The sequence below is a fragment of the Glandiceps talaboti genome, chromosome 21, assembly GCF_964340395.1.
Source record: "Glandiceps talaboti chromosome 21, keGlaTala1.1, whole genome shotgun sequence".
Taxonomy (NCBI): domain Eukaryota; kingdom Metazoa; phylum Hemichordata; class Enteropneusta; family Spengelidae; genus Glandiceps; species Glandiceps talaboti.
Window position 1 is genome coordinate 11,845,910 of NC_135569.1, and position 24,839 is coordinate 11,870,748.

The window sequence follows — 24,839 nt, forward strand, 5'->3', positions numbered from 1 at the left end:
CGGATACATTGTTTAGAAACTGTGCAAGACTGTCTGCATCGTTGGTGCATTGTGGGAAACCTATTGGTAGCGGAAGTCACCTATGATCTGGTCGAGAAAAATACACTATGATCTTTGAGCTGGAATTGTAGTGTTTGCGGTAAGTGCACAAGCAACAGACCTATGTTGTTGAAAATTTCAGCATCTGTATATGTCGATAAATCTATCATATGCTCTTCCTGACCCTCGGTTTAGAATTTCAGCCGTGGATTGTGCGATTTGGCACAGGGGCAAAGGTTGTGTGAACACTGCACTGGGTGAGAGTTGTTGGGGTCGAAAGGTCAACTTCCAAATTGTGCGAATTCTTGATCTGCAGGGTAAAGGGAAACGTGCAGTCATGTTTATAACAAAACAGTGTAGTAATTCACAATGTGAAGTTTAACTGTTTTAGGTGTGTCCATCGCCAACCCAACAACCGATATTGTTAGCATAAAAACTAATATTATGATACTGGCCTTAGACTATCACCCCTTCAAGTTCACAAAATTTACACTTCGAATCACTTTCTTTGCATTCACAAAGATACATATTCTCTGTCCCCATATAATATGATTGTGATGATCATAGACACAACTTCTAGTTCCACAATTCAATTGTCTCACTCTTGAAAGGGGAGGGGGGGGGGGAGGTTGAAGGCTGGGAAGCATCCTATTAGATACATGTTGTAGAATACCCAGGGGTGGTACCAGTGGTCAGCTCTGGTAGGGGTGTGTTTCCAGTGCTGGAACTTGAAGGAGTGAAAGTCAAACTTGGAGACTAACTTTGAAACCTATCCTACTAATCTATCAACATCTATGTAAACATTATCATTCTTTAATTTGTTGAATTGTCTTTGAATATAGTGAAGACAAACAATAAATAAAACTAACAGGAAAAATTAGGATTACATTTATTTTATTACTTGAAAACTAACTAATTATTAGTTGGTTGTGGTATAGATGTTACATGAATAATTTATGAACAATTATACATGGACATGTATCAGTGTGCTGTAAATCTAGATATTTTCACTACTACAAAATTTTGCGATTTTACAGTCTTCAGCAAAGTTCTCAAAGACTAATTTTCTCTAATTACCAGACTGGTATATTGTGTTCATGTACAAGAAGGCATTTTAGTCACTACATATTTTTTGCATTTTTGTTTTCAAGCGAAATTAGCGATTTTTACAGTCTTCAGCAAGTTCTCAAAGACTAATTTTCTCTAATTACCAGACTGGTATATTGTGTTCATGTACAAGAAGGCATTCGAGTCACTACATATTTTTTGCCTTTTTGTTTTCCAATGAAATTAGCGAAAATAAGTCTTTTATAGCGAAAATTTCCAAGTTTGCAGTACTTCATTGTCCACACTGTCTAGTATTGAATCTAATCAACATCAACTTTGCTTCTCTGTTTGTCAAACTATAGGTGCAAAGATGGCAATGAGAGATTTGGTTGATGGTGAGTGTGGTGGTGCCAATGCGTTGATGAAACTAACCACCCACTTCACACAGGATAAATCACTACAACAGGAAGGACTTAGACGTGGTGTGTTTCATCCTAAGAACCTTGATGGCAGTTTCTCAGCATCTTCAGACCAGGTGAGACTTGACTGGGTAACTTAGAAATAGTCAATAAGACCAGGTAACCTTCCAGAAACAGAATGATTAAGGCCAGGGAACTTACTAGAAATAATCTGGTAAGGCCAGGCAACTTTAATACTAGAAATAATCTGATAAGGCCAGGCAACTTACTAGAAATAATCTGGTAAGGCCAGGCAACTTACAAGAAATAATCTTATAAGTCCAGGCAACTTACTAGAAATAATGTGATAAGGCCAGGCAGCTTGCTAGAAATAATTTGATAAGGCCAGGCAGCTTACTAGAAATAATCTGATAAGGCCAGGCAGCTTACTAGAAATAATCTGATAAGGCCAGGCAACTTACTAGAAATAATCTGATAAGGCCAGGCAACTTACAAGAAATAATCTGATAAGGCCAGGCAACTTACAAGAAATAATCTTAACAACTTAATTTGCTACAAGCAAGAGGATGCATGTTACATGTCATGAACTTTCATGATATTAATACAAGTATATTGTTTCTATCAATTTTTCAGCTAGTGAATGAATTTTTAGCTGAACAACACCGCCATGCACCTCCACAGACATTTCGTATGGATGCCTTGCTGCATGAAATGCAGGCAATCGAGGAGAATCAACTACGACATGCGTCAGTCAAAGGTTTGTACCAGCTTATAAAAAAATATAGACAAAATGAACCATCTACATCATGCATTTGCCAACACTTTATCATTGAAATCATTCGACCATCATGATGCCAGTAGTTTGAAACTGATATGATAGTATTCAAATTAGGTCAGGAATATGTATACAGTATCATCGTGAACTGGCCTGTAACATGCATATGGATTCCACTGTAACAGCCTCGCGGAATGACAGTGAAAGTTACATGAAATTTGGAAATGGTAATTTCTTGAATATCGTGTATTTTTGTCATAAAACTTGATAATTACATTTTCATACAGCTGGTCCAAGGGTAGCTGAGATAGCATCAGCCAATTGGGCAGCAGACTTCTTGGCTCAAGAACCACAGAGTGCTACATCTGCCGAGTGGACACAGGAATTCATGACAGAACAACATAGACCAGGTAAACTATACAATGATCCTAGTTATTGCAGTGTTTTTACAATGAGTAACACTGAAGTAAAGCACTTTCTCTATGTGCTACACTCTTTTATAGTATTCATATCATGTATTATATATATATATTTTCATGTGTGGTTTTTATTTTTCGACTGTTGCACAAAAATTGCCCACATTGAGATAATAAAGTTATATTGTATTGTATTGTAAATTGTATCAAGTGTAAAAGTATACTGTTTCAATTGGTTTATTTACAAGCCTAGCATGTGGCCTTTCTAATGTGGTCAATTAGCAAATGAAACAGTATACTTTTACACATGATATGGATGATATAAATGATTGTGGTGTATATAGAAAATGCTTTACTTTGGTGTTATGGGTTGTATTAGCAAATGAAACAGTATACTTTTACACTTGATATGGATGCTATAAACGATTGTGGTACATACAGAAAATGCTTTACTTTGGTGTTATGGGTTGTACTTGATATGGATGCTATAAACAATTGTGGTACATACAGAAAATGCTTTACTTTGGTGTTATGGGTTGTACTTGATATGGATGCTATAAACAATTGTGGTACATACAGAAAATGCTTTACTTTGGTGTTATGGGTTGTACTTGATATGGATGCTATAAACGATTGTGGTACATACAGAAAATGCTTTGCTTTGGTGTTATGGGTTGTACTTGATATGGATGCTATAAACAATTGTGGTACATACAGAAAACACTTTACTTGTCCCTATATTTCATACATTTGTTAACTTTACACTTTATATGCAGATTCTTGTGTTTACTTTTAGTAGTCCTGGTCTAAATCTGTACTATTTATTTCCTTAACTGTAGGAGTTGCTGCCATAATGCCTGATACAGATACGAAATGGGCTGAAGAGTACCTAGATCAAACTGAAGACCAAATATGGTATGTCTTGTGTGGTATTGTGATATTATGGAGTCATTTATGGACGAATGGTTAGCATGGTCGGCTTGGAATCTGCAGGTTGTAGGTTCGAGTCCCGTTGCTGCCATTTGTTTCTGAATGGCTCAAGTCTTTGGGCAAGATTTGAACCACAATTGAGCCTCTGTCAACCCAGTTGTATAAATGGGGACCTGGTAGGATACAGGTTGCAATGTGAATGCTTTAATCCTATGTGCTTAGAGAGGCTGTAATGGATTGTATGCTCCCTAGGGAGTTGAGGAAGTATAAAGGGTCGTTGTGCTGCCATTGAGCCATGCCAGGGGTAATAACTTTGATTGTGAGCGCCTTGAGCTCTCAGGAGGAAAGGCATGTTATAAATTCACATTATTATTATTAATATTATATTAGACTATAGAAGAAAATTTGCTGCAGAATGGGTTTATAGCAATAGTAATAAAGTTATGTAATATACCAAGTGGCAGCAGCCTCTGTTGAGAAACACCAAATCATATCATATATTCATATTGACAGCCTTGTACATGGATTTAAACTCCAATAATGCCTGTAGCTGTTATTGTACACATAATTATATTAGGCAATGTCAGATTTGGAGTAAAAGTTTAGGTGTGGTTTGTCTGACAGCTATTACAAAAATTGTTTAATGTTTTGCCGGAACAAAAAATGATCCTATGTAACTCTTTCTGGCTCCACTGGCTCCACTGATAAAGATACATGTAGCAGTAATTCCCAACTGTGGGATTCAACATTGAAGTTTACCTGTTGATTCTTATGTACATGTATCGGAATACTTTCATTTCTTACATAATTATGATAAAGACACAAACCCTCAAATTCTGCATTGATGTATATTGATGTATTTGTCCTGTCTCTGTTTAGGTCTAAAGAGTTTGAAAATACATATAAACCAGAAGATGAAAAATGGTAAGTTACACTGTTTTGTTTCTCAGTAAATTATAGGAAAGAATTCTGTGATGTAGTTTGCAAAAGCCCTGCTATCCACATAACACAGTATACAGCAGTAATATTGAAGGGTCACCAAAAGACTATGCATATCATACACATTTTATGTTCCCCAAGAACAATTTAGATAGATAAGAAACAGGCTTCCCACAGACCACTCTATACAAACACAAACAATACCACACTCCTGCCAACAAGCAGGCACTGTATGTGTACACACGTCACCAGTGGGAACCATGCAAGCAGACTCTGATTCTTAGTTTCAATTTGTATATGTCAAAATCTGAGCATGCAATGTGATGACATTAAATAGCTTCTTTGTTCCAAGGAAGTTGTGTCTGTGTCTGTGTATCAGTTGGGGTTGGGTGGTATTGTTTATATTTGTAATGACTGGTCTGTGGGAAGCCTGTTTCTTATCTATCTAAATTGTTCTTGGGGGAACAAATGCGTATGATATCACAGTCTTTAGGCAACCCTTTGATTTTCTGTTGTATATTGCTGTCAATACTGTACCTACTCAGAACCTTTAAGGCAAGACTTACTTTCCCAAATACCTTCAGAAGGAATATACAAACCTGTTCATTCCCCCAAAGTCTTGCAACTGTAGAGCACCCCTTCACATGTCTTACTGGAAACTAGTGCTATATGAATTGAAAGATTGATTTCCAACAATCGAGACGCTTTTTGAAGAGAAAACAGTGACTAAATTTGACAAGTTATGGATGTATGTGCAAGGCTATGTAGACAATTACCGTACAGCTTCCAACCATGTATGTATGTGATGTTTTCCATATGAAGCACTACAATAGTCCTACAATATTTTGAACTTTTGGGTTTTAATTAATAATTGTGTGTTGACAGGGTGGATGAATTTCACACAGCAAACACACAAGATGATGAACTTGCTAAAACAGCCAATCAACTTCTTTCATCTCTGGATGACCCCAAATTTTCTAATTCAGAGGTAAGTATAGACTGTCTGTTTCACCTTTAGGTTTTTTAAGTCAAAGGTAAGTATAGCTTATAATTTTCATCTTTTGGTTTTTTAGTCTCCCGAAGGGGAGACTATTACAATGGGCTCCGTCCGTCCATGCATCCGTCTGTCCTTCAGTAATAGGTCCTTTCTCAAGTTTGATGTGAATTACAACTAGTGAGGGTAGGTCTTAATAGCCAATCAAATGACAGGAACTATGCAATGTTTATCTTTGTCAGCCAATCAGGTGACAGATTAGCATAGCAGTGACTCATGAAATGCAAGATTTGCTGTGACTCATCAAATTGTCAGCCAATCAAATGCGAGATTTGCTCGGCTTCACCTCAGGTTTTTAGTAAATCGAATGTCAAATGACAGATTTACTGTGACTCATATGATTGTCAGCCAATCAAATGACAGATTTACTGTGACTCTTATCAGATTGTCAATCAAATGATAGGTTTACTTTGACTCATTATGAGTGTCAGCCAATCAAATGATAGGATTGCTATGACTCATGCCAGGTTGTCAGCCAATCAAATGACAGATTTACTGTGACTCATATGAGTGTCAGCCAATCAAATGATAGGATTATTATGACTCATACCAGGTTGTCCCTGATACTAGGTTCTCTGTGTCTTTGCTAGTTTATGAAATTTATCAAGAAAATAGGTGAAGGCGAGGTGACAGTAGAAAATAATCAAGTTATTTCAAAAGGTGAAAAAGAAGCACAAGGTGCGGCTGCTGTTTGGTCAGATGAATTTACACAAATGCAGGTGAGTTGGTCAGACTGCATGTTGTGAAATTTCTAACAAATCATTCTGTTGGTTAGACTGCATGTTGTGAAACTTCTAACAAATCATTCTATTGGTTAGACTGCATGTTGTGAAATTTCTAACAAATCATTCTATTGGTTAGACTGCATGTTGCGAAATTTCTAACAAATCATTCTATTGGTCAGACTACATGTTGTGATATTACTAACAGATCATTCTATTGGTCAGACTGCATGTTGTGAAATAACAAACAAACCATTCTATTGGTCAGACTGTGTTTTGTGAATTTCCTAACACTTGATTCTATTGGTCAGATTGTGTTCTGTGAATTTCCTAACAGTTAATTCTATTGGTCAGACTCTGTGTGTTCTGTGAATTTCCTAACAAATGATTTTAATGGTCAGACTGTGTGTGTTCTGTGAATTTCCTAACAGTTAATTCTATTGGTCAGACTCTGTGTGTTCTGTGAATTTCCTAACAAATGATTTTAATGGTCAGACTGTGTGTGTTCTGCGAATTTCCTAACAGTTAATTCTATTGGTCAGACTGTGTTCTGTGAATTTCCTAACACTTCATTCTATTGGTCAGACTGTTTTGTGAATTTCCTAACCCTTGACTCTATTGGTCAGACTGTGTTTTGAGAATTTTCTAACAGAATATTCTATTCATCAGTATTTTGCTGCAGTGTGATCTGTTGTGAAACTAACAATAATAGCTGTACTGAATACTGTGAAATTGAAATTAAGGAGAAATTTACCATAATTGTCAGAATGTATTTGATATCGGATTTGAATCAGATTGAGGTAGGGGTAGAAAGTGTTAGTACATAAATGAATCAACAACAGTATACTTCTACTCTAGAGAGAGATGTGGCACCTGCCTTCATTCTTGTATTCAGATTCAGATTCGGATGCAGATTCAGATTCAGATTCTTTATTGCCATATGTATAAAAACATTGAAATGTAACTATTCATGAACGCTAAAGACAGGGTAAAAAAAAGTAAGAGGATAAAAGGACGGATAAAAAAACAAAAAAAGATTAAAGTGAAAATCAAGATGCATTTAAATTTCATGTATGTTCACTCAACCTTTTGTTCTCCAAAATACCCATCTAGCCACAAAAATATACAAGTATTATAGATTTTAACAAAATACAAATGTATTACCATAAAATTTTGTCATCACATTCATGTACAGTCACATACTTGCCTACCTTTATTTCTATGTTATACTAAGCTACTGTATTGTCAGATGTCAGTCAGCTATATCAATTAGACTCTCTCACCAGTCCACAGGAGCATCGCTAGTAGCTGTTTTGTATGTACCAATATCTGCTGCATAATTGTACTAGAATATCCTTGTACTGTGGGCCCTCATCAACTACATAGGGGTAATTTGATGTTACTGTGACTTCATGTTATTACAATGCTCGGGCATCGCAGTAACACGTCAACAAATGATTAGCCCTATGTACAAGGGTCCACAGTACAAATTATGCAGTATATATCGGTACATACAAAACAACCCTTTTAGCAATATGATGCTCAGAGGACTGTGAGAGAATCTACTATGTAAATGTAAAGCCCCTTTCCTTCTAGCCACCAACCTAACTACATTTGTGTTTGAAGTTTTTTTATGATTTGTTAACAGAGGGAAAAGTCAAGTCAAGAATATAGAGCATGAGATAAGGTCTTACTTGTTTATTTCTCAGTGACTATGATCAGAATGGTTTTCTTCACGAAGCCAGAACATGATGTTCTGTTCGTCAGTTCCCGTGTAAACTATAATCAAAATGGTTTTGTTACAGGGAGCAACATGATCAAATTTGATGTGTTGATTTGCCATTAAACACAGACTACAATTTAGAATTGTTTTCCCAGGGTGCTACAGCGTCTGACTGGACTGACGAATTTACAGCGCAAGCCACAGGTGATATGAAATCAGACGCTGATTTCTGGGAAAAATTACAGAAAGAATGGGAGGAGATGGCAAAGACGGAAGACCATCCATGGTTAAATGACTTTGAACAAACGTTAGATGGTGGTCAAAAGGTGAGGATTTGTTCATGTGCTTTTATGTGTTTGTTTGTTTGTTTGTTTGTTTGTTTGTTTGTTTGTTTATTGTGGGATTTCTTTGTGAGTGTGATGGTCCAGTAGAGAGACTGGGTTTCCACACATAGTACAGGATGAATAATCAATTAGAAATCTGGAAAATTGAGAGAACAAAATTGTTTATTAGTCCTGTACCCTGTGGTTTCCATTGGAGTAACGCTTAGTGTTGGAAGTGTTTGTATAGTAGTACTACTACTAGATCATTGCTAGTAACTCCTCAAAGCCAAACAAATCTGTCATGAGAGGGCTACTCATTTTTTTTTGTGGACTGGGAGGTAAGGAAGCCAGGGTCCTTTTTCACATGGTGAATCAATGATTACCCTGACAGTCTTTGAATACTTGTATTCTTTTAGTGCTTATTAGTCTAGAAGTGTGAAAACGAGAGAGTTTTACAACATCCGATGTGATTGAATTAGTTTATGAAAGTTGAATGTAACCACAGTGTGAGAAATTTGGCTGGAATCGATGAGTAAGTGGTATTTGAAATTTAATGACTCTAATGCACCAGACAAGAAAATGCCATAAAGTCATTATCTTGTCCCCATCCTCTCCATAGAAATACCAGTTTGAAGATGATAATCCTCTCTTAGATCACCCTAATCCATTTGAAGAAGGATTAAAGAGATTAGAAGAGGGAGATTTAGTGAATGCAGTATTGTTATTTGAAGCTGCCGTACAAGCTGATCCACAACACACAAAGGTATAATATTTGATATATGGGAATTTAAACTTGATCTGTTCTGTTTTGAATCAGTGTCGAACTCACAGCATAAATAATTTACCTTGTATATTTCAGTAAAGTCACGAAGAAAAACATTGGATAATAACATCTAAGTACAGTTTAATAGGACCACTTAGCTAGCCTTTTTCAGGTGAAGAATGCTGGTGGTCTTATTGCAAATGTACTTAGGTGTTATTACCCTAATATTTTTCTTCATTCAGCCATGGAAAATACTCATGACCTAAGGGGCCTTTGTCACTATGAGTCGCTAGACGAGTAGTGAGAATCCTTGGGTCATGAGTATTTTCTGGCTGAATGAAGAAAAATATTTGGGAATAACATAATTATAACCAGCGCTAGTAATATCAAAGAAAAATCAGGGAAAGTAATGGTAATTTTGACTGTTATTTCGAACACAGCCGAACCAGTGACGTAGAGACACGTTGTGCCATAGAACAACCAGAGTATATATTCCATATTTTTTGTTCAACTTGGCTCATGCCTGGTATAAATGATATTGTGTCATGCAATATAGGATAACAAGCTATACTACTTTTATAGTTGTATTGAAAGGCACAAGTACTTTCTTATGAGGTGAAATGACTTCAGTTGTATGGTTGTATTATCCAGGCATGGCAATACCTTGGCACAAGTCAGGCTGAAAATGAACAAGAATTGGCAGCCATATCAGCACTCAAAAAGTAAGTCAGATGTTTATTGTAGATCATGAAAGTGTTAAAGAAATAGTCCAGTCAGACCTATTTCTGCCTTTTGCATTGGTTACTGCTGTGAATGATTTTGGGTGATAAAATAACACCTTGGTGATGAACTCAATTCTTATATCTTATAAAGAAGCTCTACTGCCCTTGACATGTGTTCAACCCTTTTGGAACTTCCTGCAAGGGTTTATGGGAAAACTTCTAGTGATGACATCACACATAGCCTAAATTCTTAGTCTTGACAAATGTAAAATACAAAGAGTATATATAGAACTTGAAGTTTTATCCAACTCAAAAAATCGTAAACATTTGAAATGAGAAGGTGCTAAAATAATCTGTACGGCCTGGATAACCCAGATATAGGTTTTGTGGACCGAGGGTGTACGGCTGAAGGGCCCGACTTTAGGAAGGTATTACTGAGGTCTGCAAAACCCATATCAGTGCCGTAAAGATTTTATCATATACCCCATGTAGTGGCACAGAAACATCATTTGAATCACATAATCACATAAATTGGCAGTGATATATTATTTTATTCACAAAAATGTAAAAAGTAGTAAAGAAATTAACAAAGCCAAATCACCTAGTGAACTGATATCAATGAGCACACCACTTGCCATATTTGGGCAAAGTGTATCGGGGCGTGATACAGAAAATTACTGCCGGGTTCGATGCGTGTGCTCTCCTTTGAATTACATTGGAATTGATACTGGGTGTATGATCAGTTAGTTTAATCAACAATTTCAATATTTTTTTATTTACAGAGCTTTAGAATTAGAACCAGACAATCTATCCAGTTTGATGTCGTTAGGAGTTAGTTATACCAACGAGTCATTGCATAACCAAGCCTGCGATGTCTTGAAAAAGTGGATCCTATCGAATCCAAAATATGAAAATATTAGAGGAAATTCCGATCTTCCGAAAGATGTCAACCCATCATCCTTTGTATCGAGGTAAAGATAGTTAGGTTTGATCCTAAAACTAACAAGATATGACACTGGCTTTGTAAAGCGTAGTTTTAGAGCTCTGCTGTATTAAATGCGCCATTATTTCGTCACGTCAGTGCAGTAAGGTCGTATCTGCTATGCAATTGTATAGCAGATACGGTCTTACTGCACTGATGCGATGATTTACACCCTCTGAAGTTTACCCTTGCTATCTTGTTTAATCTGTGTGCATATAACTTTTATTGCAGTTATTATTCTCGTCTACAAGTAGCTGAAAGGTAATAACGCAGTGTGTATCTTTTATTTAAGGACGGCCTGTTTTGTTTTTATGTTTCTCATGACCAGATTGCGCCAATATTTCTTTGATTCAAAAGATTACAGCTAAAATAATGTGGGCTTGGTGTTTCACTCTTGTGACATTACAGCTAAAATGATGTAGGCTTGGGGCTTCACTCATGTGACATTACAGCTAAAATGATGTCGGCTTGGTGTTTCACTCATGGGACATTACAGTTAAAGTGATGAAGGCTTGGTGTTCCACTCATGGGACATTACAGCTAAAATGAATTAGGCTTAGTGTCCACTCATGTGACATTACAGCTAAAATGATGTAGGCTTGGTGTTCCGCTCACATGACATTACAGCTAAAATGATGTAGGCTTGGTGTTTCACTCGTGGGACATTACAGCTAAAATGATGTAGGCTTGGTGTTTAACTTGTGACATTACAGCTAAAATGATGTAGGCTTGGTGTTTAACTTGTGACATTACAGCTAAAATGATGTAGGCTTGGTGTTTAACTTGTGACATGACATTTAATACACACACTCAGACAACTTTTAATTTAAAAGAAACAATTACATAGGTGCCTTGCACAGCAGGTATGTAGAAGTAGTCAAGTTGATATGTTGATTATCAGTTAGAAAATAAACAATTGCAGCCATTAAAATCATCAAGTCCATGTGTAATGTTTTCATTAGAAGTCTATTTTTACTGCACTGTGAAAGAATAGCAATGCTTATCAGTGTTCAATGTGATTGGGTAAAGGATCCTGCTGTGTTTATTGTGTCTCTGTTATTGTTAGTCTAGAGTTGAAATATGTCTTTCTTTGTGTCAAAAACGTAATGTCCCATGCATGAGCCTACATCATTTTAGATATAAAAGAAAAATTGTCTGGAAAAGATTAAAAAACATCACTGATGGTAAGATTGCAACACCATGTGTAGCTGGGTGAAAATTGGAACTTTTAGTAACTTAAAGGCAAATGATTCATGGCTTCCTTTTGACTTTAATTGTCAATTTTAATTATTAAAAGTGTGATTACGTATTGAAAGTATCACCAACATGACGGATGTGACATATACACATACTTTTTTAACCAACTAACCGATCTATCAGTTTTAGAATGAGAAACATAAAAATAATTAGGGTTGGCCACGAATGTAAAAGTTCATTCTTCTAGTAATATATTGCAAGCCATAGTAGTTGTAGTCCTTCATAAAGCCACACATGTGTTGGTTTAGTAGACTCCTTGTAGTGACTTCTGACATGGCTGTTCCACTAACTATCACATCGAATCACCCATAATTTTATTGTGCTGCATATGTACATCTCGCAACATACTAGTGCTATACTAAAATAAAAAGTCATTTTACGGTAATATTTGGTATTCAAAATTCTAGATCATAAAAATACTAGAAAATAAGCCAACACACAAATACATTTTTTTTGCACTTATTTGCTACTATTTAGCAGCTCATTATTAAACAGAAAGAGCATGTTAGAATTTTTCCATGAACATTTTCGTAATTCTTCACCAGACATGTCAGCTTACAGTCATAATTACTGTGGTCAATTCCTTTAGAGGAAGTTATCAAACTACGGGATATCAAAAGATGCAAATCAGAGAGAGTTGTGGGTAATTTTGTTGTCTTTGCACCATATGTATGTAAATTCATGACATTAGTAAAAAACATTATTATCAACATAAGGCCGAAAAAAAAAGAAAATGAATTGTTTCTGGTCAGCGCGCGCATCCCTTAAATACCCTGTGTCGGTCTTTTTTGTGTGTGTGTGTGTTTGTCCAGCCGATGCAGTTTGCAGATCTGTGGGGAAACACAAAAATAACCCTCCGTACTTTAGTGAAGACAACTGCAGAGCTAATTATGAACAAGCAAATGACATCTGCCCCACATACACACTCGCTCTAAAGTACTAAATAAAAAGAACAGTAACTGTCATAAATAGTAGACTGAGTTACTGGTTTGTTCAGAATTAAAAAAAAAAAATTGGGAAAAAAATTGCATCATCACACCATTTTAGACAAACTGTTCTGACCAGAACAATTCTTTTTTTCTTTTCTTTTTTTGGCCTAAATTATTAGAAAGTAGAAACACATGTAGTTGTAAATGAAGGTTGTCGTCAGCTGGTTGTCATTATTTTATTTTGGCAAATACCCTTCAAATTGTCATGCATGAGAACATGCAACGTAAACATATATCTAATTTACAATTCAATATTTCAACCCATGTATTTTAATCACTATTATATTAATATCTCAACGCTGTACAAACGCACTTTTTACCTTTGTGGTTTTCTTTCTGGATTTTATACAATCCTGTTTGCAGGAGTATGTTTATACAAATTCGCTAAGTCGATACAAATTCGCTAAGTCGATTTTTTTGTCTGGAGGACAAATTTGCTTCTCACTGTGTCTTAGTATTTGTTTCTGTGTTTGGCTGTACAAAAAATCTGACATCTCAAAAAGACTTTGGCCAAACCCAAATATTTGACAAATGGGTTTTACTGTTTGACGTTTGTAGCACAACCCAAAATATCTGAGGTTACAGTATGTTAGAAGCAGTTCTGAACTCAGAAATTTGATTATTTAACTGGTATATTTTGACGGAATCACTAAGTCTACATCAACTGTTATTACACATGGTTCAGTGACATAGACTTGTCCAGTGACTATAAGAGGGCATTCTATGGCATCCCTGAATAACAACTGCTTAATGACTGACAATTCTAAGATCTACTCCATCGACATTGTCAAATTTAGACATTCTGGTGGTAGTATGTGAGAATTTTTAAATTGAAATTTACTTTACACATGTTCAACAGAAGCGATGTAACACGCAAATGTTGTGTATTGAAATGAAGGGTAATACCATACATTTGTAAGTTTTACCAGTCAATAATTATAGTTCAGTCTTTCAAGGCCTACTGCAATAAGGGATTTTGTGTCTCATTGCAGATCTCACGAGATATGCAAATATGTCTAGCAACAATGGTTGTCAAAAATGTGATCGTGGTCAAGGGTTTGCCATGGCCGTGTGTGATGATGTTGAGAACAATAGTGTTGCTAAGCATTTGACACTGAGCTTGACCACCCTCATTTGGTTGCTATGGATGCAATGGCTCATGCGGAATCTCGTGAGATCTGCCGCGAGATGAAAAACGACTTATTACTAAGCTATTTTGTACCCATCACAGAAGGTGTGTAATAAAAACGCGTGGTAGAATTGTCAGTGTTGACTTCCATCTGATAAATCTAAACCTTCAGATAACCCAAATGTTGATTTGTAGTTGGACTGTGTCTTCCATGAAGACTTGTTTGTTTATCCATTCCAGTTCCATGTTCAATGAAGTTAGGGATATGTTTATAGCAGCTGCCCGACAGTCTCCTTCTGTTGTGGATCCTGATGTCCAGTGTGGTCTTGGAGTTCTCTTTAATCTGTCTGGGGAATTTGACAAAGCAGTAGACTGCTTCAATGCTGCCCTCAGTGTCAGACCAAAGGTAAGTTGTTTTGGAAGTATGGGATTCAATACTGCCCTCAGTGTCAGACCACTGCCCTCAGTGTCAGACCAAAGGTAGGTTGTTTTGGGAGTATGGGATTCAATACTGTCCTCATTGTCATCAAATAACCAAACAGACAGTCAGTAATGATTGGTCAGTTACATATGAATAGACAATGTATGTTAATTAGTGGTCAATATCATCTGTAGGTAGAGCAGTGACATGTTTGAATCTTGAGCAAAAGCTTGTTTTGAATCAGTCACCATGTTAAAACTGTACGAGTAACAGAAGTATCATTTTTCAATCAGACAACAATATGTTCAGGAAAAATAGTTAAAATACCAATAATTAGACATTGTACATGTTAATCATATCAGTGGTCAATATTATCCATAAGCAGTACAGAAACAGGTTGTAATTGTGATTGCCATTGAGGGCGGTGATTTTTGGGTGTGGATCCAAAAATCAATTTACTTACAATATATTGTTATTTTGATCATTTGATTTCAATAACTCTACTTATTTCAGGACTCACTGATGTGGAACAAACTTGGTGCTACCCTAGCTAATGGCAATCGAAGTGAAGAAGCAGTCAGTGCATACCATCAATCCCTAGAACTCAGACCAGGTTTTATTAGAGCCAGATACAACCTAGGTATTAGTTGTATCAACTTAGGAACTCATAGGTGAGTCTGATATAATAGATATATTCACCTTGAATATTCAGGTTAATTATACTCCAATGGGTTTCTCATTGGGTGAATTAGCGCCCTCAGGGACTACCCAGGGATTACTGCCCTCCCTTTGTTTTTCCCCATGATCCTTCACTGTCAGCCATTACCATTTTACAGCTACCCAGCAACTAAAATCTAGCAGTTGCTTCAATGTACAAATCATTACTTGTTGTTGAGTGGTCAGTTTGGAATCTGCAGGTTCCAGTCTCGTTGCTTTTGTTTGTTTCTGAATGGCTAAAGTCCCTAGGTAGAGCTCAAATTATGCTTTTGCCCCAGTCGACCCAACTGTAAAATTGGAGATTTGGTGGGATAGAGGTTGCAATATGAATGCTTTAATCTAATCCTATGCACTTATAAGGGCTTCAATAGTCTCGGTTACCCAGACTATCTCCACTGGGGGCTCTTCTACAAGACAACCCAGACAAGAGTCTGGTGAAACCACATTTCTACTACCCTGTGTCGAGAGTCACACAGTACATTTCTTCCAAGTCATAATGAATGGGCTTATGAGACCTGTTATAATTAAGATGTATCACTCGCTTGAGAAGTGATAACTTGTCACGAAAGTACCTAAATCGTTTAGCCTACAATGTTGAACATGAAGTATTCCCCAGCATGCACTGCTCTAGAAGCTACTTCCTGCATGGGTGAGTTGGAATCTCGTTTCCCCAGACTCTCACTTGGGGAGGTCTCATAGGCAGCGCCCCCAGTGGTGAGAGTCTTGGTAACCAAGACTAGGGCTTCAATGAATTATGTGCTTCCCATGAAGTTGAGGAAGTATAAAGGGCCATTGTGCCACTATAGATCTGTACCAGGGTAATAAATGTGAGCACCTTGAGCTCTTCGGAAGACAGGCACATTATAATTTATAAATGCCTTTTACTAATATTTTTATTCTTGTGTGCTAATAACTAAATCAGTCCATATTTTGTTTTGTAGTTGAAAATGAGTCTTTGTCCTCTCTCTTTTCAGGGAAGCCGTGGAACATTTCTTAACAGCTCTGAATATGCAGAACAGAGCTAAAGGTCCGTACGGAGAAAAGTCAGTGATGTCAGATAATATATGGTCTACAATGAGAATGGCCATTTCATTAATGGGAAGGAATGATCTATATGAAGTAGCAGATACGAGAGATTTAGATAGACTGAATAAAGAATTTAACCTTAATTCTCAACAATGACACTTTATTAAGATTATTCAACCTGGTGCTTGGAGGATACGTGGACGGACAACAACTCCTAGTTTGATTTGTGTCAAGAAAGATGATAACTTTACAATGTCATATGCCTGATGAATAAGGAGGCCATTCAATGAATAGTGACATCACTTAATGAAGTGACAATGGATCCATGCTGTTAACAGTTGTGTCATTCAATGAACAGTGAACCCATTCAATGAATAGTGACATCACTGAATGAAGTGACAATGGATCCATGCTGTTAACAGTGGTGTCATTCATTGTACAACACTATTTAATGGGGTGTCATTCAATGAACAATTGCTCCATACTACGAACAGTGATGTTATTAAATGAACAGTGATGCTATTCAGTGTACAGCGATACCATTTAATGAATTGTGTCATTCAATGAACGATTACTCTATGCTGTGGACAGTGACGTTATTAAATGAATAGTGATGCCATTCAGTGTACAACATCATTTAATGGACTGTCATTCAATGCACAGTTGCTCCAATGAACACTGATGTTATTCAATGAACAGTGATGACATTCAGCTTATAATTCCATAATTTATTGCGGTGTCATTCAATGAACAATTGCTCCATACTATCATGCTATTCATAGAAGAATGATGAACAGTGTCTCCACTCAGTGAACAAGTACTCCATTCATTGAGCTATGACTCTGTTAAACAAACAACCTTAAATATTCTCAATCTATGGATCAGATCATCAACTGTACCCCTCTGTGATTGAAAATTTATTGTTGAGTTTCTGTTTTCTATAATATTTTATTGATTTTATTGTGATTATTTTCTGGCCTAGACCCAACAAGGTTACCATTGTTGTAATAACTGAGCAATCCAATCATGTACAAACCACTCATTGACCGCATAGACCATATACACCTTTCATGTAGGGTCTCTGGTTATTGTTAACAGCACAAAGTCACAAGTTTCGCCATCAATTTACCATCTCTATTTCATTCTCTCATATTTCTTAATTTCTATTGCTTTGTTCATCATTGATTTGCATGTACAGGGCTTGAAATTAGCAGAAGTCCAGGACACACAGACTACTAAACATTGTATCTAGACTACCAAATTAGCAGTAGTCCAGGACACATAGATTACCAAATTAGCAGTAGTCCAGGGCGCATAGACTACCAAATTAGCAGTAGTCCAGGGCACATAGACTACCAAATTAGCAGTAGTCCAGGGCACATAGACTATCAAATTAGCAGTAGTCCAGGCCGCATAGACTACCAAAATAGCAGTAGCCCAGGGTGCATAGACCAAATTAGCAGTAGTCCAGGGTGCATAAACTACTAAGCATTGTATCTAACTACCAGATAAATGAGACAGTTGTCTGTTACTAGACCAATGGAAATCAATAGAAACTTGGAGCTGAAACAGTTCACCTTGCTAAAACTGACAACCAAGCATACTATGTTAATTTCAAGCCCTGTATAATAGTAATATAGTTTGTCTTATATATCAAACAAAATAGAGGTAATACAGTATATTGATATCACTTCATAAATGGATATGCAAAAACATTTCAGAAATTTCTGTATTTTTTTTTTCATTTTGATTCTGAAAATGTTTCTTTAAGTCTTCTAATATCATTCCTTATTCCATCATAAAGTTTATCAACTTAAAGTGCAAACATTTCAGAGTGTTATTTTACTAGTACAGGTTTGAACTGTAGAGGATCGGAGTATCTGTATGACATAGACCATTCTGGGTACCTGTAGTCTGACAAATATACTATGTACCGTGAGCATTAAAATGTTAACCTGTACACACAACATACTTTTGATATTAAAGCTGAGAGCTTTTGACTGCAAACAGTCAGTTTTGTTCACTTTTATGATCATGTCACAAGGTGATGTGATCATTAGCAAATGCTCCCTTACATCATAGGGAGACAGCATCATCTATGTACCTTGTTCTTAACTCTAATATAGTTTTATTGATTTTAATAAATATTCTGTTATTTTTAATCAAAGTAGGGATAATGTAAAAGTTTATACAGGTAATGTTTTTTGGAGGTTTTTTCAATTTGGTAGGTTTTGACACTGAATTTCTGTTCTTTTTTTTAGGATTTCAAATGAATTGTCTTGTCTTCTTACAATGAAATTCAAATGATCAGCGTGAAAAAAATGAACGCAAATGTGATTTTTAAGATAGTCAATTGATAAGAGCCCTGTATATAATTTAAAATTACACTCTTTGGAAAAATTCAATTCAAACAATCAATGCCAAGTGTGGTATCTAATAACAGAGGTCATAAAATAGGACACCAATATCTAGACATGAGTGAAGTTGACCTTACGAGAAACACTATTTTTATAGACAATCTCGCAATACAATGGATTGAACCTTAGACTGAGATTGAACACAAGACATCTATTTTACGACCTCCTGTCATCAGATACCACACTTGGTGTTGATTGTTTGAATTGGACTTTCCAAAGAGTGTAATTGTTTATATACAGGGGTCTTATCAATTGAGTTTATCTTAAAAATCACAGTTGTGTCTATTCCTTTCACACTGGTCATTTGAATTTTATTGTATCATTACCAGTCTAACCACTATTAACTTTGTTATTTTTTACTCAATCTTAACATATTATACTTTGTGATTTATTAGTTTTCTCTTGTGAATGCTGACAGCATGTAAAATGCACATGAGAAACAAACTCTTTCTGTTACTTTGTTCAAAAAAACTCAACCCCATTCGCAGTTCAAATCACAGAAAGTAATGAGGCGTCACTATGCAAATTTTTGAAATATAGGTCAAAATGGTATGAATATTAAGCCATTTCAGAATCCAATATGGCTGCCGGCAACAAATCCCGCCATATTGGATTTCAGATTCCAATATGGCCGCCGGCAACAAATCCCGCCATATTGGATTTCAGAATCCAATATGGCCACTTTGCTGCATTCTACCTTACATGTAAAAGACAGTCCAAACACAACATTTAGTTTCATTATTTCATTGTCAATTATGAAACATTTGATGTCATGCATTCAACTCATAACAGGGTGTTCATAAAGTGACCATATGGATGAGGATTTGGTATTTATAATTTATAGAATAATTTTATCATGGCCTTCTACTTGAAAAATCAATGTGGAACAACATATGCCAAGTCCTTGTTTGTAACTCAATAACATGCAACAGATTAATAAATGTGTGAATCGTTGTTATTGTACATACAATGACAAACTTTTGACACATTTTTTTTAGCATTTTGCAATGTATTGAGTTACAGACACAGACTTTTTCAAAGATATTTCATGTTAATTTTTCAAGTAGGAAAGTCATGACAAAATTGTTTTAAAATCCAAAATAAATACCCAATCCTCATCCATATGGCTACTTTAAATTAGTTTGCTTCTTAAACTAAATATCACACTTAATTGTGTCATGAAATATTTACAAATATCAACATTTTTATCCGTATTTGAGAATTTATTGGATATGGCAATTGCTTTTATGAAAACAGATATGTAAATAAATCACCTATGACAGATAGGTTAAAATCAAACAGGATTCTTGTGAACTGTTCAGTGGTCATGACTTTTGTAGGAGAGAAAGGATGTTTGTGTGTGGGGGGGGGGGAGTGGTACCTTTGTGTGTTGGTGGGTGTGAAGTGGAAATGGTATGTTTGTGTGTGTGGGGGGGGGGGGGGTGGTTGAAGCGCTATTTGTGTTTGGGAGAGTATGGTATGTTTGTGGGGATTGAAGTGCTGTTTGTGTGTGGGGAGAGTGGTATGTTTGTGTGTGTGGGGGGTGGGGGGGTGGGGGTGAAGTGCTATTTGTGTTTGAGGGGAGCGTGGTATGTTTGCGTGTTGGTGGGTGTGAAGTGGAAATAGTACATTGCATGTGGAGAGAGTGGTATGTTTGCGTGTGGGCGTTGAAGTGCTGTTTGTGTTTGAGGGGAGAATGGTATGTTTGCATGTGGGGAGAGAGTGATGTGTGTGGTGGGGGGGGGGGGGGGTACCCCCAGTTATACTCTCCATACATTTCCACAGTCAAAGTATTCAGACAACATTTTTACAATTCTGTACAAAACCAAAATTTTATAATCAGAAAAAGAAAATTACATGGTACGATGCAAACACTGCTATAAAAGATACTTTTGACAACGACTATAGGTATACACTTTATTTGGTCTTGGCAGCTACAATTTCTTCTGCTGCTTAGGTTGGGAGACCACTCAACCAATAAGCATTGTTTCTGATATGATTCTCTACTAGCTGTAATAACTCAGTACACCTTTCATGTCTTGTGTCCATTATTTGTCTGCGTTAACACCAACGATAACAATCTATCTCAAGTGTTGCTAAGAGTAATAATCTGTGACAGTGTTGCTATGGGTAACCATCTGTGTCAAGAGTGTTGCCATGATGAGAGACATGGAGTGTTCTGTGTGTTGCCATGGGTAATTGTCTGTGTCCCAGACGTTGCCATGGGTGGCAGTCAGTGTTCAATGTGCCGCTATGGGTCACAACAACCTTTGTCAAGAATGTTGCACTGGGTGAAATTCACTGTCCAGTATGTAGGAATGACAAATCACCATCATTTTCAGCACTTGGAACACTAATAGGCCATTCCAGACTGCAAACAGGAAATTGAGAATACAGCGCCCTCGCTCAAATTGGGGGTATCATCACCTCGTACTGTTTCTTGAGAGCTTTGTACCTTGGTATTCTGTAGAAGTGTAAATCAGGGATGTTTTTCACATTGTGCAGACATCGAGGAAAGCAGCAGTGCTCTATGATTAACTGAGTAACCTATACCATGTATACCCCCAAGGTATACACAGACAGGAAGTAGAGCGCCACCATGGCAAATTTTGGAAAGGTCCATTCACCTACACACTTCTAAAATTAATGACTAATTTATTGTTTATATTTAATCAATTTCAGCATCGGGAAATTTTCGTCTCAAAGCTTCCTTCGCCCGTTTCATCCTCCATTCTTTTCGTTTCTCTTTCTTCATTTCAAGTTCTATACGCATTCGGATAAATTTCCTGACAAATGGGTAGTAAAAGTGTTTCTCTTGCTGAACCTAAAGAGTAAAAATCAACAAAGCATGACATTAAAGGGAGTTCATACACTCTTGTAGGCAATTCTCATAACATATTACAACTAGTAACACTCAAGTTAGACATTTGCATGCTTTGCTGCAATTGTTTATAGCATCCATATCATGTGTAAAAGAATAATGTTTCACTTCCTTTGGGTTCATGTAATAGGGTATTGGCCATTCTCAAAGTCTTACCTTTGGGTTTATATGATGGGGTATTGGCCATTCTCTAAGTCTTCATGTAATAGGGTAATGCCATTCTCTAAGTCTTACCTTTGGGTTCATGTAATAGGGTAATGCCATTCTCTAAGTCTTACCTTTGGGTTCATGAAATAGGGTAATGCCATTCTCTAAGTCTTACCTTTGGGTTCATGTAATAGGGTAATGCCATTCTCTAAGTCTTACCTTTGGGTTCATGTAATAGGGTAATGCCATTCTCTAAGTCTTACCTTTGGGTTCATGTAATAGGGTAATGCCATTCTCTAAGTCTTACCTTTGGGTTCATGTAATAGGGTAATGCCATTCTCTAAGTCTTACCTTTGGGTTCATGTAATAGGGTAATGCCATTCTCTAAGTCTTCATGTAATAGGGTAATGCCATTCTCTAAGTCTTACCTTTGGGTTCATGAAATAGGGTAATGGCCATTCTCTAAGTTTCCTGCGAACTTTCTCTCCAAACATATTATATGACATCCTGGTAGGTATTTCTTCTTTCTCTCCAGTTCTTAGTTCTCTGACAGCATCATTTCTTTCCTTGACCACCTGCATTAAATTGTCCATCGATGTCTTAACCTAAAAAAAAAAACACCACCATGTTTGGTCAATTTAATATTGACTTTGAGATATTCTTCCCTTTGAAAAATAAACTACACAGATTTACAAAATTTGTCCGACTCTTTCAACATAACATAATTATAAAATACAGGTAAGATTCACTTTCAGCTCAAACCAATGACATATTTTCTGCGACCTTGAATCTTAACTTATACAGGTTAATATCATAACGAGGCAAAGCCCATAAGCTCGCGCAGGGTGGATTCATTTGTGACCGGCTGCCTCATGATGATATTGTAGATAGCGCCCTCAACGTGGAGAATGCGCATAGTATATATAGAACGTGCATGCAGTCATTGCAATTTCCCTATTATGACAGCAGACATTCTTTGCTTATGTTTCTTGGAATTGTGGGTAATATACAACATTCAAACAACATACTTGTTACATCTAATGGTCACCTGATATATCACATGACATGTTTCAACACCATACCTTATCTAGTCTTTCAGGACTTGGCATAAAAACTTTCTTTGTCTTCGCTTCTTCTTTCATGGTTAGTAACATGTTTCTTTCCTTCAATAGTACATACCTATCAAAAAATGGAATACAACAATGTCAATATTTTTTTAGGAAGGCTAATTCTGGATCAATTTTACAGAAATCAGTTCATGAACCATCTACCACTTAACATTTACAGAATTGAAATGAACTATTCTCATAATTTCAAATTGAAGTTCAACATGATGTTATGTTTAGCACAGTTTGTGTATTAATAATAATAATAAATAATAATAATGTTGATTTTCATATAACGCTTTCCCACTTTGTGCTCAAAGCACTTTATAATTATTACACCTGGCACAGATCTATAGCGGTACAACAGCCCTTTACTTCATCAATTCCCTGTGGAGCATACAATCCATTGCAGCCTTTACAAGTGCATCAAATTAAAGCATTCACATTGCAACCTCTATCCTACCAGGTCCCCAATTATACAGCTGGGTTGACTGAGGCACAGTCATGGTTCAAATCTTGCCCAAGGACTTTAGCCACTCAGAAACAAATGGCAGCGACAGGGCTCGAGCCTGCAACCTGCAGATTCCAAGCCAGCCACTCTAACCATTCACCCATCATGACAAACCATCACAAACTTAAAGTAAATCAAGTTCAAATGTACAGTATACATGTATAAAATACCACAATTTGTGTGATATCAAATTTTCAGTGTTGTGATGTCCAAGAAGAGTCAATGTAAATTCTTACCATAATTTGTGTAAAGTTACACTATCTTTGGTTCGAAGTTCATCCAATTCCCAAGGACGACCTGACTTGACCTCCATTTCACCCACATTTTTAGGATCTTCAAAGAATTCTTCTAGGCCCCTACATTGTGTTGACGTGTGTATACTCCGATGGCATAATGACTGACTTTGAACTTGAGTGATATTAACACTGATAAAAAGGAGAACAGAATCAACTAAATGAACATTAGATTACACAGTTACAGTAATCAACATTATGCTACTTTTGCCGGTTTTGACTAGACTGGGGTTAATTACTGAGTTAAAAAATGTCCGATTTTTTGGCAGGTAAGGCATAATCAGGCCCTAATGAGTCGCAGATCCAAATCTTCGAGAAAGCACATGTTTGTAGACACTCGTACTACACACGTGTGATGTATTACTTACCTGGGATTGTGGAAAGAGTTTCTGTAACTCCGGCTAAATGATGTTATATTTTCCTTCTGTGCACAGTTGTGTGAACATAAAAATGACGAAATTGCCCGATAAATTCCACCTAACTGGATCCTGTGTGTACGAGCGATACCGACTGCTATGGACGTCGCCATTTTGTTGCACGGCATTATGGGATAGGTTCAATTTCGGCCAGTGGTACAGGTAGGATACGGTCCACCGTTGGGGGCGACATCAACAGATAGTATTCAAAGTAGGATAAAAAATTAATTTCTTATACTTTAGGCCTAGCCCCCCCCCCCCCCCCCCCCCCGACCCGACCCCTCCCCCCCTCCCCCCTTCCAACTGAATTGTCCAAAATTGATGTAGTAGTACATGTATATGTAGTGTGTAGTTCTATGAATATAGAGCCAGTATGTAGTTAGTAAAAAATAGTTCTTTTGTTGACACTTTATTTTTATGCATTTACTATACCAAAAACTCTTCCATGTCTCAAGAATATTTGTAGGTATAAAACATCCATTAAAAGTAAAATCAATTTTGTAGGATGATAACGTTAGAATGACGTGCGCTTGTCTGGCATTGAAGTCAGTATGTGAATCTCTGACAGGGGCAAATATTTAAGATACAGCACTTTTACACGTATATTTAGTCTTGCTGCTAGACGTTCGGACTTTCTTTCGATACTATAAGCGAACGAAGTTCGCAGTGAGGGCT

The 24,839-nt window shown here is 36.7% G+C and overlaps 2 protein-coding genes across 2 annotated transcripts; one reads left to right on the forward strand and one right to left on the reverse strand.

Annotated features, from left to right (window-relative positions):
• Window positions 1–61: 61 nt before the first annotated feature.
• Window positions 62–16,661, forward strand: LOC144451830 (peroxisomal targeting signal 1 receptor-like). Its single transcript, XM_078142733.1, has 15 exons — window positions 62–139; window positions 1,449–1,621; window positions 2,139–2,262; window positions 2,568–2,690; window positions 3,536–3,611; window positions 4,506–4,550; window positions 5,451–5,553; window positions 6,210–6,338; window positions 8,220–8,390; window positions 9,007–9,150; window positions 9,802–9,872; window positions 10,655–10,843; window positions 14,470–14,635; window positions 15,164–15,321; window positions 16,342–16,661. Exons 2-15 carry the CDS (start codon window positions 1,457–1,459, stop codon window positions 16,547–16,549), a joined length of 1,872 nt encoding a protein of 623 aa, XP_077998859.1. The 5' UTR covers window positions 62–139; window positions 1,449–1,456; the 3' UTR covers window positions 16,550–16,661.
• Window positions 16,662–20,747: 4,086 nt separating this feature from the next.
• On the reverse strand, window positions 20,748–24,277 carry LOC144451846 (large ribosomal subunit protein uL29m-like). Its single transcript, XM_078142753.1, has 5 exons — window positions 24,117–24,277; window positions 23,692–23,880; window positions 22,921–23,017; window positions 22,267–22,443; window positions 20,748–21,634 (listed from the first exon to the last, which is right to left on the reverse strand). The coding sequence occupies exons 1-5, from the start codon at window positions 24,275–24,277 to the stop codon at window positions 21,479–21,481; spliced, it is 780 nt and encodes a 259-aa protein (XP_077998879.1). The 3' UTR covers window positions 20,748–21,478.
• Window positions 24,278–24,839: the final 562 nt, after the last annotated feature.

Excerpts from the sequence above, each read along its gene's own strand:
- LOC144451846 (XM_078142753.1), bottom strand. The coding sequence starts at position 24,277 with ATGGCGACGTCCATAGCAGTCGGTATCGCTCGTACACACAGGATCCAG. Across the intron at positions 23,881-24,116 it reads AACTCTTTCCACAATCCCAG|TGTTAATATCACTCAAGTTC; the intron begins GTAAGTAATACA and ends CCTTTTTATCAG. Across the intron at positions 23,018-23,691 it reads GTAACTTTACACAAATTATG|GTATGTACTATTGAAGGAAA; the intron begins GTAAGAATTTAC and ends ATTTTTTGATAG.
- LOC144451830 (XM_078142733.1), top strand. The coding sequence starts at position 1,457 with ATGGCAATGAGAGATTTGGTTGATGGTGAGTGTGGTGGTGCCAATGCG. Across the intron at positions 3,612-4,505 it reads CAAACTGAAGACCAAATATG|GTCTAAAGAGTTTGAAAATA; the intron begins GTATGTCTTGTG and ends GTCTCTGTTTAG. Across the intron at positions 9,873-10,654 it reads GCCATATCAGCACTCAAAAA|AGCTTTAGAATTAGAACCAG; the intron begins GTAAGTCAGATG and ends TTTTATTTACAG.